Genomic DNA, 14,381 nt, shown 5'->3' on the forward strand with positions numbered 1-14,381 from the left:
TCGGGCCTCTCATGGATTGTAATCAGATTTTCCCCGGGTAATTCCATGAGATCAAGTGACCAAATTAAGCTTTGGGCTCTCGGATATTTTTCCTGCCAAATCTCATCTAATCGATGATTCATTCGAGGTCTCAGCCTCTCAGGCCCCATGTCCGTGCTCGAGCTGAAAATAATCTGGATGGCCAAGGGCCCAAGAGGCTTGGAAACCCCTGGTACAGCCACGTGTTGTCATGTTGCGCAAGATGAGGTCATTTCTTGTCTTGCCGTGTTAGGATATATTTTTTGCTCGTACTTTGACAGGAAGACAGGAACAGGTTCGTGTCTCAGGCAGAGACAACCCCCTGCTTGGCGGACATCTGAGTATGTTATACTCCGTATAACTATACAATGTACTACTGTGCATAAATGCCGGCCAACTACTGCATATCCGGGCTATGCTTGAGGCAGTTGTGACTTGTGAAGAATGAGGCTCTCCTGAGGCGTTCGAGGCTTTAATTGATCTCGTATGACTGGGCCTCAGACTTTGGTATCTCGATACATCTTACCTGGGCTGAGTGAGATCTCGGCCTGGACGAATTTGTCAGGTCGAGCACGGAGTACGCCGTACTAAGGCTACTTCGATCAAAGTAGGAAATGACCCTTTGTGGAAGATACATCCGATTCGCTAGGCTTCTGTGAGATAGCTATTTCTTTGCATTTGGCTATTTGCTCAGGATGAGATATCGTGAGCCAATTATTCTGGAATGTGATGTCCGAAAGAAACGGCGATGCCTAGCTCGTAACTCAAGCCACATGGCTTACTGCTTACTTCCAGGAAGCTTGAGATCCATCGTCGTATTTTTTTAGTTATTTTATTTTATTTTTTCGTGATTGAATTCCCTTTCTAAAGGGCATACTGTGTATGTGCTTATCTGGAAGTTCGGCTGGACGAGAACAAACTGAGATAGTGACGATAAATTTCATTGTCTTGTAACAGTCTTTCGTTTGGAAGAGACCATGATCTCGATACTCTAGTCACTAACAAGATATTGTACATTGCCCAGATGTAGTCGACGTTACCTCCCAGTAAAAGCCGAATATCAGATCGCGGGTAAACACACGTGATTCGCCCGTCCAAATCAACCAATGCCGTACACACCCGTCTTTCTCCTCCTAGCGCAAAGCAATCATGGTACTGCAATTGCATGTATGGGGCCCGGCCTTTTCTCTGCCTTCAATCGATGCACAATGCCTCGCTGCAATTGCATACTGTTCCGAGGTCCTTCCTAAAGACTCCTGGGAGCTGATCGCGAGCAGCGATCCCTCTGTGTCTCCAACAGGTCAGTGACGTGATGCCGACGAACGAAGAAATCAGCAGCAAGTGACTAACACCTTCATGGACAGGCGAGCTCCCAGCTCTTCAAAATGACTCGGTGTGGGTGAGCAGGTTCCGCAACATCGTTGACTACCTTCGCCAATACTCGGAGGGAGACTGGGACCTGGATCAGAACCTCGACGAGGTGCAAAAAGCCGATAGTGTTGCGTACGAAAACCCGGCCCCTACCTTGCTGCCAGAATCAAGCTAACCAATCCCAACCAGCTTCTCCTCCTTCGTCGAATCCCGCGGCCAACCCCTCCTCGACCTGTCCCTCTACGTAACCAGCCAAAACTACTACACCAACACCTCCCCAGCCTACGGCGCCCTCCTCCAATGGCCAAACCAATGGATCCTCCCTCCAAAGCTCCACGCAGCCGCCAAAACCCGCACCGAACACCTCGGCCTCTCCTCCCTAGACCTACAAGCAATGGAAGACCAACGCCAACGCGAGCACAACGCCGCCGTCGCCTCCGGCCAAATCCCCAAGAACCTCCTTCCCTCCCAACCCAGCACAGTCTCCAAACTTCTCGGCCGAACAGCCCAAACAAATCAATTCCGCCTGGTCGCCCTAACAGCCGATTTCTTCGAGCCCCTCGAAGCAATGCTCGCCCGCACAAAGACCTACCTCCTCCCCGCAGACAAGGACAACGAAACCCCCTCTTCACTAGACTGTCTCGCGCTAGCATACCTGTCTCTCGCGCTAGTCCCGGATCTCGCCTTTCCCTGGCTGCGCGATGCTATGCGCTCCAAGGCCCCGCTGCTGGCTGCGTATACGGAGCGCATGCGCGATCGCTGTCTAGGTGAGGATTCTACCCCTGCGCAAGCATTCAAGCCTGAGGAGCCGTCGAAGCTCCCGTGGCGCGCGCCGGAGCGGATCTCTGTGTCGACTGTTGGGAAGACACTGCTCGGTACGTTGGCCGATAACACGCCGTTTCTGAGTGAGGTGCGGCAGAATAGACGGTTGAAGAGGGCTGTGGAGGAGGATGAGAGTTTTAGCTCGGTTGAGAAGCAGGCTCTGTCTTCGTATGCGGATGCCAGTACCAAGGATATGTTCGTTTCTATTGCGGCTGTTGTTGCGGGGACGGCGGCTTTAGTTGGGTACATGGTGCAAGTGGGGTTGCTTTCTTTCGAACGTCGTGGTGCCGACGAGGAGGAATTTGAAGAAGATGTGGGTATGTCTCATTTTGAGCCTGAGTCTGTCAATGACATACTGGGAATTTGAGGCAGGCATGAATCTGCCCATATCGTGGGTTCAACATCTTTTTCGGTCTCGTGAATGTCATGGGACCGGTATTTTAAGTCACTGTTCTTACCGGTGTGAAGGCTGTACGATAGCATTGCGCTCTGTTCTTTGTTCTTGATCTCGTGGTGAGGATGTTCCCACGGTTCCTCTCTACATCAAAATTGCAGGGTCTTTGATCTGCCCTATGTACCGCAGTACTTGGAGCCATCTCCTTTGTTCCAACATTGAACTTGAACTTCTAGCAATTCAAAGAAAGTCAAAGTATACCTATGTTTGCTGGTGTCTTTGATGGAAACCTTGAATTGACAGCATTCCTGCATTCCTCTGAAGCCCTAACTGTGGACTTCATCTTAGATGTTTTAGCTCGGCCTCATGCAAGACATCACGGTCAAGGATCATATGCATGGTTGACTCCACCTATGTAGGGTATGCTAGGTAGTATCCCCTCGCAGGATCATTAGTGTCAATACCTGTTTGCCAGGTACAAAGTCAGAGTCAGCCACAAAGTGAGATGAACTGCAATCCTGTAAACTTCGCCAAGTCTCACTAGCAGGGGATACCGGCAGGGGGCTTAGGGATACTAAGGGAGATGAGATGCATACCCACTCAAGGGTTGACCTAGCTCAATGTCCATGGTAATCGTTCCTAGATGACTGTTACCTATTCTTAAGTATAAGGGAACATAAAGTGACTATGTATAGCTTAGATGGAAGGAAAAAGAAAATGATATCAACACTCAAATCAAATGGTATATGTACAGAGAATCAGACAAAATTGACGCAAATCATGACCACAGAGATATGTATGGACTCCTCGACAGAAAAAAAAAGTATCTGTCGAAGAGCAGCTCGAAGATGCAAAGATACAAAATCATCTCCAGCATTTAAACCATGTGCGCAAGAAAGACGAAGTCTCGGTAGATAGGAAAATGTTGCGTGAAATGGGCAGATATTCGAAGAAAAAAAAAAAGGTGGCGTGGCCATTTAAGCGTTCCAGCCCAGGTTGACGACCAGGCGGACAGGACCAGGGCCCTGGGCGACGGCAAGGTCGGGCTTGCCCTGGTCGGCAGCGGTGTAGGCCTTGACGACCTTGCTGGCACCCTTGCTAATGGAAGAGCACTTCTCACCAGCGTGGTCGCAAATCTGCATACCATCGATCTCCATTTTGGCAAGCTCAGCGATGATGCAGGAGACGTCCCATCCAGAGAAGCCACCGTTCTGCTCGTTGCTCATGTCGAACTCACCCCAGGTGGAGGCGTACTCGCCGACGTAGTTAGTGGGGAGACCCTCGCCCTCGGCGGCACCCCAACCACCCTGAGAGTTGTCGTCGATGGCGACGTAAGTGCTGTGGCCGGGCTCGACGGTGAAGCTGAGAGCCTTGTTGGGGGACCAGAAACCGTTCAGACCACCGCTGGGGCCGTACGAGTTCCACATGACGACGGTCCAGGCCTTGTCGTTATCATTCTCGAAGCGCAGGACGTGTTTGTACTGGCTGGCGGTGTCTTCCTCGACACGGATCATGTTGCTACCCCAGGGGCTGCCGACGTTGCCGATGTAGTCCCAGTCGAGGGAGCCGACGCGCTTGCTGGAGGTGGAGGCACCGAAGCCATCGCGGGAGAACTTGCCGTCGGAGGGGAAGTCGGCCCAGTTGCTGGAGCCGGAGGAACCGGAGGACACGGGGGTTGGGCTGACGCTGGAGACGGCCTCAGTAGCGCTGGGGGCGGTGGTGGTGGCGGCAGCGGCGGTAGTGGTGGTGGCGGGGGCAGCAGTAGGCTCGGCAGCGGCCTCGGAGGTCGAGGTCTGCTCGCCGAACCAGTTGTTGATCCAGGAGACGAGCTTGCCGTCGATGGTAGCGAAGACCTGCTCACCACGCTTCTCGACGTCGTCGACCTGGCCGGCAACGGCAACATTGGGCTCGATATCGAGGTCGACAAGATCACGTTGGGCGTGAGTGTGGCGGCGTTCGTGGCCGTGAAGACGAGCGACAGCCGACCCAGCGGTCAGCGCCGTCATCAACAGCATGGACTTAGAGAAATGCATTTTGGGGGAATTGAATGGACTTGTAAAGGAGTGACTTGAGCGAAAACACGCTCTAGAAGAAGAGAATTCAATTCAAATGAGTGTGTGGGAGAGGAAGTGAGAAAAGGAATTGAGAAAGCAAGTGGACTAGGGGGAAGTAGTATTAGTACAATACCGAGTTACACACCAACGGGGCTCAGGTCTGGGTCTGAACCCAAAAGTGAACCAAGGCTCCAAAATCAGGGGTGCTTGATTGTTATTGGCTGGTTCCTGGCGGTTTTTAGCCGTGCGCGCTTGCCTTTTGTTTGATTGGTTGTCCATCGGGGGTCCAGACTTCGGTCTTTGGGTACCAAGGATGTACTATGTACTTGGCCATATTATGGCTTTTCTCGCGGCTGTGCAAGTACTGGTTACCTGGGATAAGGGGTGTCTCCTGCCATGGTAATTTCGCGTTCTATTCTTCATTGTCTGTCTATTCTTACTCTCTAGTATTCTTGTGATCAATTTTGATAGGGTTGACATTGTCCATTCTTCTATCTAACCGCCCAATGTCAAACACGTGTACGATCGGAATGCTGGATACCTAAGAACTGCCAACACTCCATCAGAGCCTAACATTGACATGAGCATTCATGAGCATTCATGAGCATTGTAAGAGAAGTAAAGATAGCCAAGATTAAGAAATTTCAAACTTACACACATGCAGTTCAAGGCACTCCATCTCCCCGTCATCCGAACATCCCCACATAGGCCAATCGGTGAACCGCGCAGCAAGGATCGTAACCTGTCTTACGACTCAAGCCAATCTTAACAATACAGAAGCCAACTCATCACCTACGTGGACAAATTTCCCTCGACGTGTATAAAGGTCAATGAACTATTCGATATACCAAGTCATTTGCGCCCAACCCATTCTCTATCACAATATACTGTTTGATACAATTAATTAAGATATTCCAACTCACCCTGTCAATCGTATCCACGGATGTGCACGTAACAAGGCCTGGCCGCAGATCAACGGCACATATTCGCCCCTACGATACTAAGTACATAAGTCGTAAATCGTCGGTGGATCCATCTAACGCCCTCGATGATTTCTTCGGTCTCCAGTACGGAGTACAGAGTAAGGCACACACTTTTGCCCCCCTGTCCACAGATAGCGTCTCAGCCATTCCCCACTCGTATGACGAGTCTCCCTTAAGCATCGTGTCTCCATCGGATGAATGGCCCCTCTTCAATCCAGACCTTCCATTAGGCACACCGAAAGAATAGCCCAGAATGTTTCATGTGTCCAGCCTCACTGAAACCTTCACGGCGCCTGGCTGGCTGAATAACTCCGTGTCTTGGATACGGTGTGTGTATGTGCGTACAACATTGTATTGTGCGTATTGTTGTTGCCGCCGGTTTTTGAAACTTTAGGGTTAGAAGTGCAGGTACCCGCCTTGTCCCTGGCAGATTCTTACACTTGTTATGCAGACACGCGCCCTTGGATACACGGCGGCTCCAACCTCGTTAAATTCACATGAAACTGATACTCCGTATTTATTTAACTGTTTACTGTGTGGGTAAATAAACAGAACCAAGGTCTGCACGGGAGTGGTCCTCGGTCCGGTCGATCGGTGATGGATATTACTGGCTGTAAGAAATTTAGGAAATTAGACAATTTTCAACGCCATGGAAATTGTCACATGGCATTTTGGACCACCCATCCCGGTAGTTTGATGTTATCTAATGAGACCGAATTATTTCCAGCAGAGGCTACAGCGCATTTTTTTGGAATGTTGAGAGAACAGTTCAAGTGACTGATCTCCTGTCTGGTGTCTATCAAGGTAATCAGGGGAGAAGGTAATATTTACAGACTGAGTTTCCCCCTCTTCCTCCCGAAGGGAAGTTTCCAGGGCCAACAATTCAGCCAACATTTCAGATGAAGCATTTGTCCCATTAGGTATCTGGTGTATACGATGTACTCCCTATCTCGTCCACGGGATACCCGGAGAGCGCTCACGATGTCTGTACGCGAAACGACATAGCAATCCTCGAAACGTTCACTTCTGTCCTAGATCCACGCCACCCTCGAACGCGCTGCCACCAGCAGCAGCATCCACTTTGAGACTCTCATCCAGCCCGCAGACTCTAAACAACATCTGAGGCGTGACCTCCTTGTCCAAACCAGGCAACCCATCACGCTTCAACTTCTCCAGACCCTCCCGCATAGCCAAAAGCGCCGGTCCCAAAGTGGCAAAAGGGTAAATGATAATGCGGAACCCAATCTCTTTGGCCTCCTGCGCCGAAATCGAAGGCGTAGACCCATGCTCAACCATATTCAACAACAAAGGCCACGGCGCAAGATCTTTCACAGCCTGTCTCGCCATCTCCCGCGACGAGATCCCCTCCAAGAACCCCACGTCCGCACCCGCATCCCTTGCCGCACGCAACCGCGCCAAACCCTCCTCATAGCCATGCTGCTGCAGCGAGTCCGTCCGCGCAATAACCACAATGTCGCTGCCAATCCGTTCGCGCGCCTGCACGGCCGCCCGGATGCGGCTGACGAAGGTCGCTGTGTCGACCAGCTGCTTGCCGAAGAGGTGTCCGCACCGCTTGGTCTGCACTTGGTCCTCGATGTGGAAGCCGGCTACGCCGGAACGTGCGTATTGTTCTGTCGTGCGGGCGACCATGATCGGCCCACCGTAGCCGGTGTCGGCATCGGCGATTAGTGGGGTGCTTGGGGAGAGGTTCGCTAGCATCTCGGCGTTTGCGCGCATGTCGTTCAGAGTGCAAATTGCTAGGTCGGCTTGGCCGTGTACTGAGGCTGCTGTTCCGGCACCTGTCTGGACTTTTGTGTTAGCTCGGTTGGCTTTTTTCTTTGCGTCGGCTTCACCTGTCGCTCACCATGTATAGCGCTTCGAAGCCTGCGGCCAGCGCGAGTCGTGCTGACATTCCATCGTAGACACCCGGGGCTGTGATGAATGTATTGGGGTCTTCCAGCGATCGTCGCAGAGTGGTTGCTGCCGATTTAAGGGCCATGATTGCTGTGTGCTAATCGGGATAGTAGGGACTGGGAACGATGTCGAGTGAAGCCCTGTGGTCGAGGAAGAATCAAGAGCTACCTTTTTTTCGCGGGTAGGACATCGGACAATATTTCGAGGCATTGTCAGCCATTTGTAGGACAAGCTTTTTCCACATCGCTTCCCCACTTATCAGTCGTTCAGGCAATCTCATCGTATGCTCGAATGAAATGTTCTCTCCACTTGCTCAACGCCGATACCGGTGCCCCCCGCTGACGTCATGACTCCTTTCACTACTAGCAACAGAGCTAACAATGATTCATGGTGATGGTCCGAAACCGTCCGATGGATTCGGCATTTACTCGGAGATCAGACAGGCGAGTTACGATGTCCTGTGTAAACATGGATGTAGATGTGGTTGTACGATGGGTGTTCACGGCAAATTCGATATGCAGACCTCGGGATTGCTGAGCTTCCGCGGCAACCAAGCGGGGAATTCTTACATTTAGGTAGTTCTAGTGCTTCATGTACAATGATTCTGAGAGATGCTCAACTTCTGGACAGTGACTAAAGAAAAAAAAAACAATTGAAATGGCATCTACCATATAGTTACTGTGTACGGAGTACGGAAGAACCTTTCAGTTTGATACCCGGCCCTGTGAGGGCGGTGAAGCGGCAGATCTGCTTAGTCAACAAGTGGGACCCTTCGGTCCATCTTCAACATCTTCAATTCCATTCATCGCATCTGATGTACATTAAGAAATGATCATTACACTCCTATTTCTTTGACCACCGTTTGTTTCCCAAAAATAGCCTCCATGGCACGCTCCTCCGTGGTTCAGGAGTACGCACCACCCTCCGCGCCAACCATCTCCGTCGACCAAAAGACCACATCCGAACTCCAGAACGTACAGATACCTCGACCAAAAGGCTACCGAGTATCATGGCACGCCAATCCCGCCGTTGAGCCCCATCACTTTGGCGTCTCACATCCCATGAAGCCATGGCGCCTCACACTCACCAAACAACTCGTCATGGCGTACGGCATGCACCACGCGATGGACCTGTATCTGGCGCGCGCCGCGACATATGAGGAAATGGCCGAATTCCACGACTCAGACTACCTCGACTTCCTACAGCAAATCATGCCCAGCAACATCAACAAGCCCGAGAACGCAGACAACGTAGCCCGATTCAACTTCGGCGACGACTGCCCCGTCTTCGACGGGCTGTATAGCTACTGCTCGCTGTACGCCGGCGGCAGCGTCGACGCCGCGCGCAAGCTCTGCAACAACCAATCCGAAATCGCCATCAACTGGTCCGGTGGCCTCCACCACGCCAAAAAAGCAGAAGCCAGCGGCTTCTGCTACGTCAACGACATCGTCCTCGGCACCCTCCAGCTCCTCCGCCACCACCCGCGCGTCATGTACATCGACATCGACGTGCACCACGGCGACGGCGTCGAGCAAGCCTTCTGGTCAACCGACCGTGTCCTCACCGTCTCCTTCCACAAATACGACAAAGAAGGCTTCTTCCCGGGCACCGGCTCACGCGATGAGACCGGCCCCGCACACCCGCTCAACCCAGGCGCACACCATGCCGTCAACGTCCCACTCAACGACGGCATCGACGACGAATCCTACATCGCCCTCTACAAGGAGATCATCGGCGCCTGCGTCAAGACCTACCAACCCGGCGCAATCGTGCTCCAATGCGGCGCCGACAGTCTGGGCTGTGATCGACTTGGCTGCTTCAATTTGAACGTGCGCGCCCACGGCGCCTGCGTCGCTTTCACAAAGACCTTCAACCTCCCCATGCTCGTCGTCGGCGGCGGCGGATATACCCCACGCAATGTCTCTCGCGCCTGGGCGCACGAGACCTCCATCCTGGTCGAGGCAGACAACATCCTCAATCCCACTATCCCGGACACGGTCGCCTTCCGCAATCACTTCGGCCCCGATTATTCGCTCTTCCCGCCGCTGTCCGAGATGCGCAAACTAGAGAATAAGAATTCCCGCGCCTACCTCGAGGGCCTCGTCGAGGCCGTCCATGAACAGCTACGCTACATCAAGGGCGCGCCCAGTGTGCAGATGAGTTTCATCCCACCGGATATACTGGGTTTGCGCGAGGATATGGAAAAGGAAATCGAGGAGCAGATGGTTCACCGTGAGGAGGCGAGAGAGGAATATCACGGTGCCGGGTCAATGGCTGCTGCGGCTGCCGCCGCCGCTGGGTCTGGTCTGGCCCATACTGGCTCTGCTGGTGCTATTCCGCGGTCGAATCGCCGGCGGGATGCAGAACGGGGGGCTGGTTCGAGGGGGGAGTTGTATTCATGAAGTGTGGACTGGGTTTGTTTCCATGGCGCAAAACGATGGTTGAGGCGTTTCTTTCGTATTTTTGCATGCGGATACGGGAAAGGAGTTTCGGTTTACCTTTTATCTTTGTGGCATCGGTGGATTGCCATGTGTCGTTGTGATATCCCTCCTTTTAGGAGATGTACAGTAATGGAGAATCGAACTTAGACAACATTCAAATGATCCCATCGTCGGTAAACTGGTTGTTCTTTCGATGTAGTCAGAGATTTGAATATTGTGGAATAGAATGTATTAGAAGACTCCAACCCAAACATCGCACCAGAGAACTAATTACAGAGTAATGCCCCAACCCTCCCCATCTCAAGTTACACCGTTATGTATGAACCATTGCTACAGCTATCCCCATCTCCGCATCCACAGTTGAATTGCTCGAGAAAATATGAGAGAATATCCTTTTTGAGTTTTGCGAAAGTTTTTAGAGATATCAAGGGTATCCAGCAATGGGAGCGGCATGATGACCAGGGGTGAAAACGCTGTGTTGAAACATCAGAGGGGTAGAGATGGGGGAGGGGAACTATCACAATGGCCGTGGTCACGGCTGCCTCTTGTGGTTGTGCCGGGGGTTTCTGCGCAGGTTGACTACGTCGTGGCAGAATGAGAGGAGAGGGAGGAGGATACTCCGGACCATTAAGACATGGAGGTGAGAGTCGAGAGTTGGCTCTTGAGAGACCGACATTGTTTGGGTCGGTGAGAGCATACAGGGGGATGTCGGAGGTGGACGCAATGGGTGCTTTTCGCTTTTCATGGACTATGAAGTCTCGGGGGCATCTACGAACTCGTCCACGTCTGATGTTTCGGTGTCTTTGCGTTCCACGACGGGTTGGGTGACGTCGCTTTTTAGATCCGAGGCTGCGTGGGGGGAGGAGGTATTAGCTGGTTATTGCTGGGAGGTGGTTGGGTCTTGGCTCGCGGGTGCGGTAGGATGAGGGTGATGCGGCGGGATTTGAAACTGGGAGGAATCCTTCTGACCTGGGAGAATGGGTGCGATGGAGAGGATTTGCTTGGTGGCTGTGTTGGGATCGGCCATATCGCTAGGACTGTCAGTTAGCATGTCTTGGGCGTAGAGATAACTGTAATGGTTCTTACACTGGAGCATTGATGATCCAGTCGAGATCTTCCTCGCCTTCGTCTGGGCCACCAGGGCCACCTTGGATGGCCCGGAAGAGACGAGGATGCCACTCGACTCCGTCCTCGACGCGCTTCGCAGCCTCCTCCCGTTGGCGGTCTTCGATCTTGGTCTTCTCGTCCGTTGCAGCTTCATGATTCCGGGCCACAATTGCATCAACCGTAGGTTTCCATAAACGCTGTGATTCCCGCTCTCCTTGCTCCTCAATGGGGCGGGCGATCGGAGGCGTATGCTTTGCGTGCGTCGCATCGAACAGGAGGTCCTTTTTGTGGGTCTGGTCGCACGTCAGTATTGAATGGGGTCATCCTGCGGGTGGAGCATACGTGAACATCCTTGAGGTGCATCTCCCCGTTCCATAATCCGGACAATTCGTACAGCACCTCTCCGGTCTCTTCGTTCTTGATCGTTCCCCCAATTGCGTTATAAGTACCGGAGAAATAACCCTTTGTCTTGAACTCGATATCGGCCACGAGGTTGTTCTCGGGACAGCGCACGTAGCTGTGGTCACCGAGCTCATACTTCATCTTTCCGAAGAGGATGCCGCGCGCATACATGTTGGGTTGGGTCACGATACTGGCTATTGTCAGCAAGAAGATCCACCACAAGATCGGCGCCACATACTATCGTTCGCCCTTTTCCTTATCCCGGCCGTGGTTCATCAAGCGCAAAATGGCGATGCCTTCCATCATGCTGGCTGCGGAGTTGCCCAAAAACTTGCTACGCGGCTTGAGTGTTCCATCGATGCGAATATGATGCTCCGGCGCAGCAAAGAAATAGCTCGACTTCGGCGGGTGGTGGGAGGTTTGTTCGGAGATGTAGTAGCCACGGGTGCCGTCGGGATAATCCCAGTGGCAGGTGAAGGTTTCACCGAGAACGGGATTAAGCGGCTTCTTCACTCCTCTATGCAAGCCGTCAGAATTTGTTCGCAAACATCCACGCAGACAACATACGGTGGTTTGATATGCCATCCACTCAGATAGAATTTGACCACAGATACAAAGCGCTCGACCGGGTCTTCGATCGTCGACATGGGAAGGAGAGTTTCAGGGTGGGCCATGAAGCTGTAGGCAAAACATTTGGGTTAGCTGCTATACCCATAGACTGGCAGACAGCTCCAAGCTGCCGGGGTTGTGGCGTACTTGGTGATCCGCTCCAGCATAGAGCGAGGCTCCAGAATGAAGGTCGGCAGGACTACCCGACTCAAGTCGGCGCCTGGCCGCAGCTGAGAAATAATATGCGAGAGGACTACAGTCGCATCATGTCAGTGTGTGTGCGCCCCGCGCCAGCTGCAAATATGCACGCACCATTTCCCTGGTCGGGCTCAACAACCTCATCCTCCCCACTTGGCGGGGAATCCTCCATGGATGATCTACCTGGATCTGCGTTAGTGGCCATGGTTCAGGTTGTCGCAACAGAGAGGTGGTGGGATCGAAGGTAAGAGGGGCGGGGACAAACTCACTGGCCTGGGAAGCCCGACGGAGGTGCGGAACCGGCATGTTTTCGGAAATATGTAAATGCCAAACAGGAGGGAGGATTTGGTCTAATACCTAGGCATGTATAGGACGAGGAATATAATGCAGGGTCGAGGGAGGTGAAAATAATAAATAGGTGTAGATGTCTGAAAACGAAACAGCTGACTTATGTGGCGGAGAATCCGGAAATGGGGCTTGTAATAGAAAGAGACCGAGGGAGAGGGAACAACAGAGGGAGAAAATATAAGAAATGAAAAATGATCAGACTCTTGACTTAGAAAAATGCTTAGCTGCTGAGAGCGGGCTAGTGACGTCTGTTGGTACTTTCTTGTTCTTCTCTCTCATCTCTTCATCTGAGAGCTATCACCTCGTGACCTCCCCTCCGTCTTCCTCTTACCACCTACCACCTACCTCCTACCTCCTACCTCCTCGGTATTCCACAACCTCACCTCCGTGATCCAATGGACCAACAAACCTTGCCCAAAGCCTAAAGATCGTCGATGAGGGGCATGGCTTGGCGGGGATCTCATACTGTGTCCAGCTGTACCGTCTGTACCGTACAGCTGCATACATCATGCACCCCGGTTGAACCACCCTCGAGGGTATGACACACTCGCCTCGTGCATACTACTACATACCTACGAAGTACGACAGAGCCAAAAACACACCGATTTACAGCTATACTGTTCCTTCTATACTACTCCACCACGTCACAATCGTTCGATCAGCGGTACATCTCCCCGCGTGATCTCCCCGACAAATTCCATATCGGGCCGATGGAGCATGACGTGGAAATGTTCAACCCCAGGCACTGATTTCAGCGACTTCCAGTTCTTAAACCAGACAACCTGTACGGTCAGCTTCGTTTATCTCATGTTCAAAGACATCTTACCTGCTCTGGTGGCACCCGAGTGCAAAATGTGTCCTGCACATAGCTCTCGATAGCTGCTTGCGCACCCGTCGTTAGGTAACCTGTGGCCGGGTCGTCTTCCAACTCGAACTTGGTCCAAACGACCAGATGGATGATATCCTTGTCGACTCCATATGGCCAGTCGTTATAAATGATCTTGATATCGTCTATGCAGTACTGATCAGTGTCCACCTTCCAACGTGTCCGAACCCCGATAACTACCAGAACGTGCCATACCTTCGAATTCAAAAGGACCACCTCGAGGCTTGACGGCTTTCCCATTGCCATCGTCCCAGCCCAGCCTTTCCTTGACCATGAATCTCAAAACGGATCCATACTCTGCTTTAATGTGTGCCATATATTCCAGATATTTGCGCAGCTCACTCGGGACACGCTGGAACCGATCGATCCGGTTGGTTCCTATCGTTCATAGGTGCTGTCAGCGGTCTGATGGAATACATCGATATACAAAGCCGCTGCACTCACTGACGATCTCCTTCACCAGCTCCCAGTCCTGTCGGGTATAATGATGATCGGGGGTCGAAAGACCTCGAACATTTTTCGGGGATTGGTCGCGTAGGAAGCTAGGACATTCGGCAGTCCATTGCGACCGCGGTATATTGACCAGCCAGTACGGGAGGGATTCGGTAGTTCGGCTGTGCTCGCGGAAAATGGGTACCGAATCGGCATCGACCTCAGTCAATGTGTTGAATGTGGCGATCGTGGGTCGTGATGGACTGCCATGGTGAAGCATTGTGACTAGATCGACTTCCGAGCTGGTCTGCTCCGTATTGAGATGTGATCTCTAGGCTCGAGTTCCCCCTTGGGACGACGTCACTTTGCAGCAGTGCCGAAAGGGGTGTGAAGGGTGAGGCG

The 14,381-nt window shown here is 52.3% G+C and overlaps 6 protein-coding genes across 6 annotated transcripts; 2 read left to right on the plus strand and 4 right to left on the minus strand.

Annotated features, from left to right (window-relative positions):
- Positions 1-1,167: 1,167 nt before the first annotated feature.
- On the plus strand, positions 1,168-2,578 carry N7515_006408 (uncharacterized protein; the record flags this gene model as incomplete). The annotated part of the gene is made up of 3 exons (XM_056667152.1): positions 1,168-1,318; positions 1,383-1,521; positions 1,579-2,578. 3 exons carry the CDS (start codon positions 1,168-1,170, stop codon positions 2,576-2,578), a joined length of 1,290 nt encoding a protein of 429 aa, XP_056520748.1.
- A 1,004-nt stretch (positions 2,579-3,582) lies between these two features.
- aspf4 (allergen Asp F4) lies at positions 3,583-4,638 on the minus strand (the record flags this gene model as incomplete). The annotated part of the gene is made up of 1 exon (XM_056667153.1): positions 3,583-4,638. One exon carries the CDS (start codon positions 4,636-4,638, stop codon positions 3,583-3,585), a length of 1,056 nt encoding a protein of 351 aa, XP_056520749.1.
- A 2,024-nt stretch (positions 4,639-6,662) lies between these two features.
- Positions 6,663-7,641, minus strand: N7515_006410 (isocitrate lyase/PEP mutase family protein; the record flags this gene model as incomplete). The annotated part of the gene is made up of 2 exons (XM_056667154.1): positions 6,663-7,445; positions 7,507-7,641. The coding sequence occupies 2 exons, from the start codon at positions 7,639-7,641 to the stop codon at positions 6,663-6,665; spliced, it is 918 nt and encodes a 305-aa protein (XP_056520750.1).
- Positions 7,642-8,440: 799 nt separating this feature from the next.
- Positions 8,441-9,958, plus strand: hosA (histone deacetylase HOS2; the record flags this gene model as incomplete). The annotated part of the gene is made up of 1 exon (XM_056667155.1): positions 8,441-9,958. One exon carries the CDS (start codon positions 8,441-8,443, stop codon positions 9,956-9,958), a length of 1,518 nt encoding a protein of 505 aa, XP_056520751.1.
- A 916-nt stretch (positions 9,959-10,874) lies between these two features.
- On the minus strand, positions 10,875-12,518 carry N7515_006412 (OSBP family protein; the record flags this gene model as incomplete). Its single annotated transcript, XM_056667156.1, has 7 exons — positions 10,875-11,028; positions 11,084-11,397; positions 11,447-11,696; positions 11,745-12,023; positions 12,074-12,184; positions 12,263-12,368; positions 12,428-12,518. The coding sequence occupies 7 exons, from the start codon at positions 12,516-12,518 to the stop codon at positions 10,875-10,877; spliced, it is 1,305 nt and encodes a 434-aa protein (XP_056520752.1).
- Positions 12,519-13,305: 787 nt separating this feature from the next.
- Positions 13,306-14,259, minus strand: N7515_006413 (GIG1 family protein; the record flags this gene model as incomplete). Its single annotated transcript, XM_056667157.1, has 4 exons — positions 13,306-13,443; positions 13,488-13,672; positions 13,743-13,925; positions 13,992-14,259. 4 exons carry the CDS (start codon positions 14,257-14,259, stop codon positions 13,306-13,308), a joined length of 774 nt encoding a protein of 257 aa, XP_056520753.1.
- Positions 14,260-14,381: the final 122 nt, after the last annotated feature.

The sequence above is a fragment of the Penicillium bovifimosum genome (genome assembly GCF_028826915.1).
Source record: "Penicillium bovifimosum strain IBT 22155 chromosome Unknown utg000005l_segment0_segment0, whole genome shotgun sequence".
NCBI lineage: Eukaryota > Fungi > Ascomycota > Eurotiomycetes > Eurotiales > Aspergillaceae > Penicillium > Penicillium bovifimosum.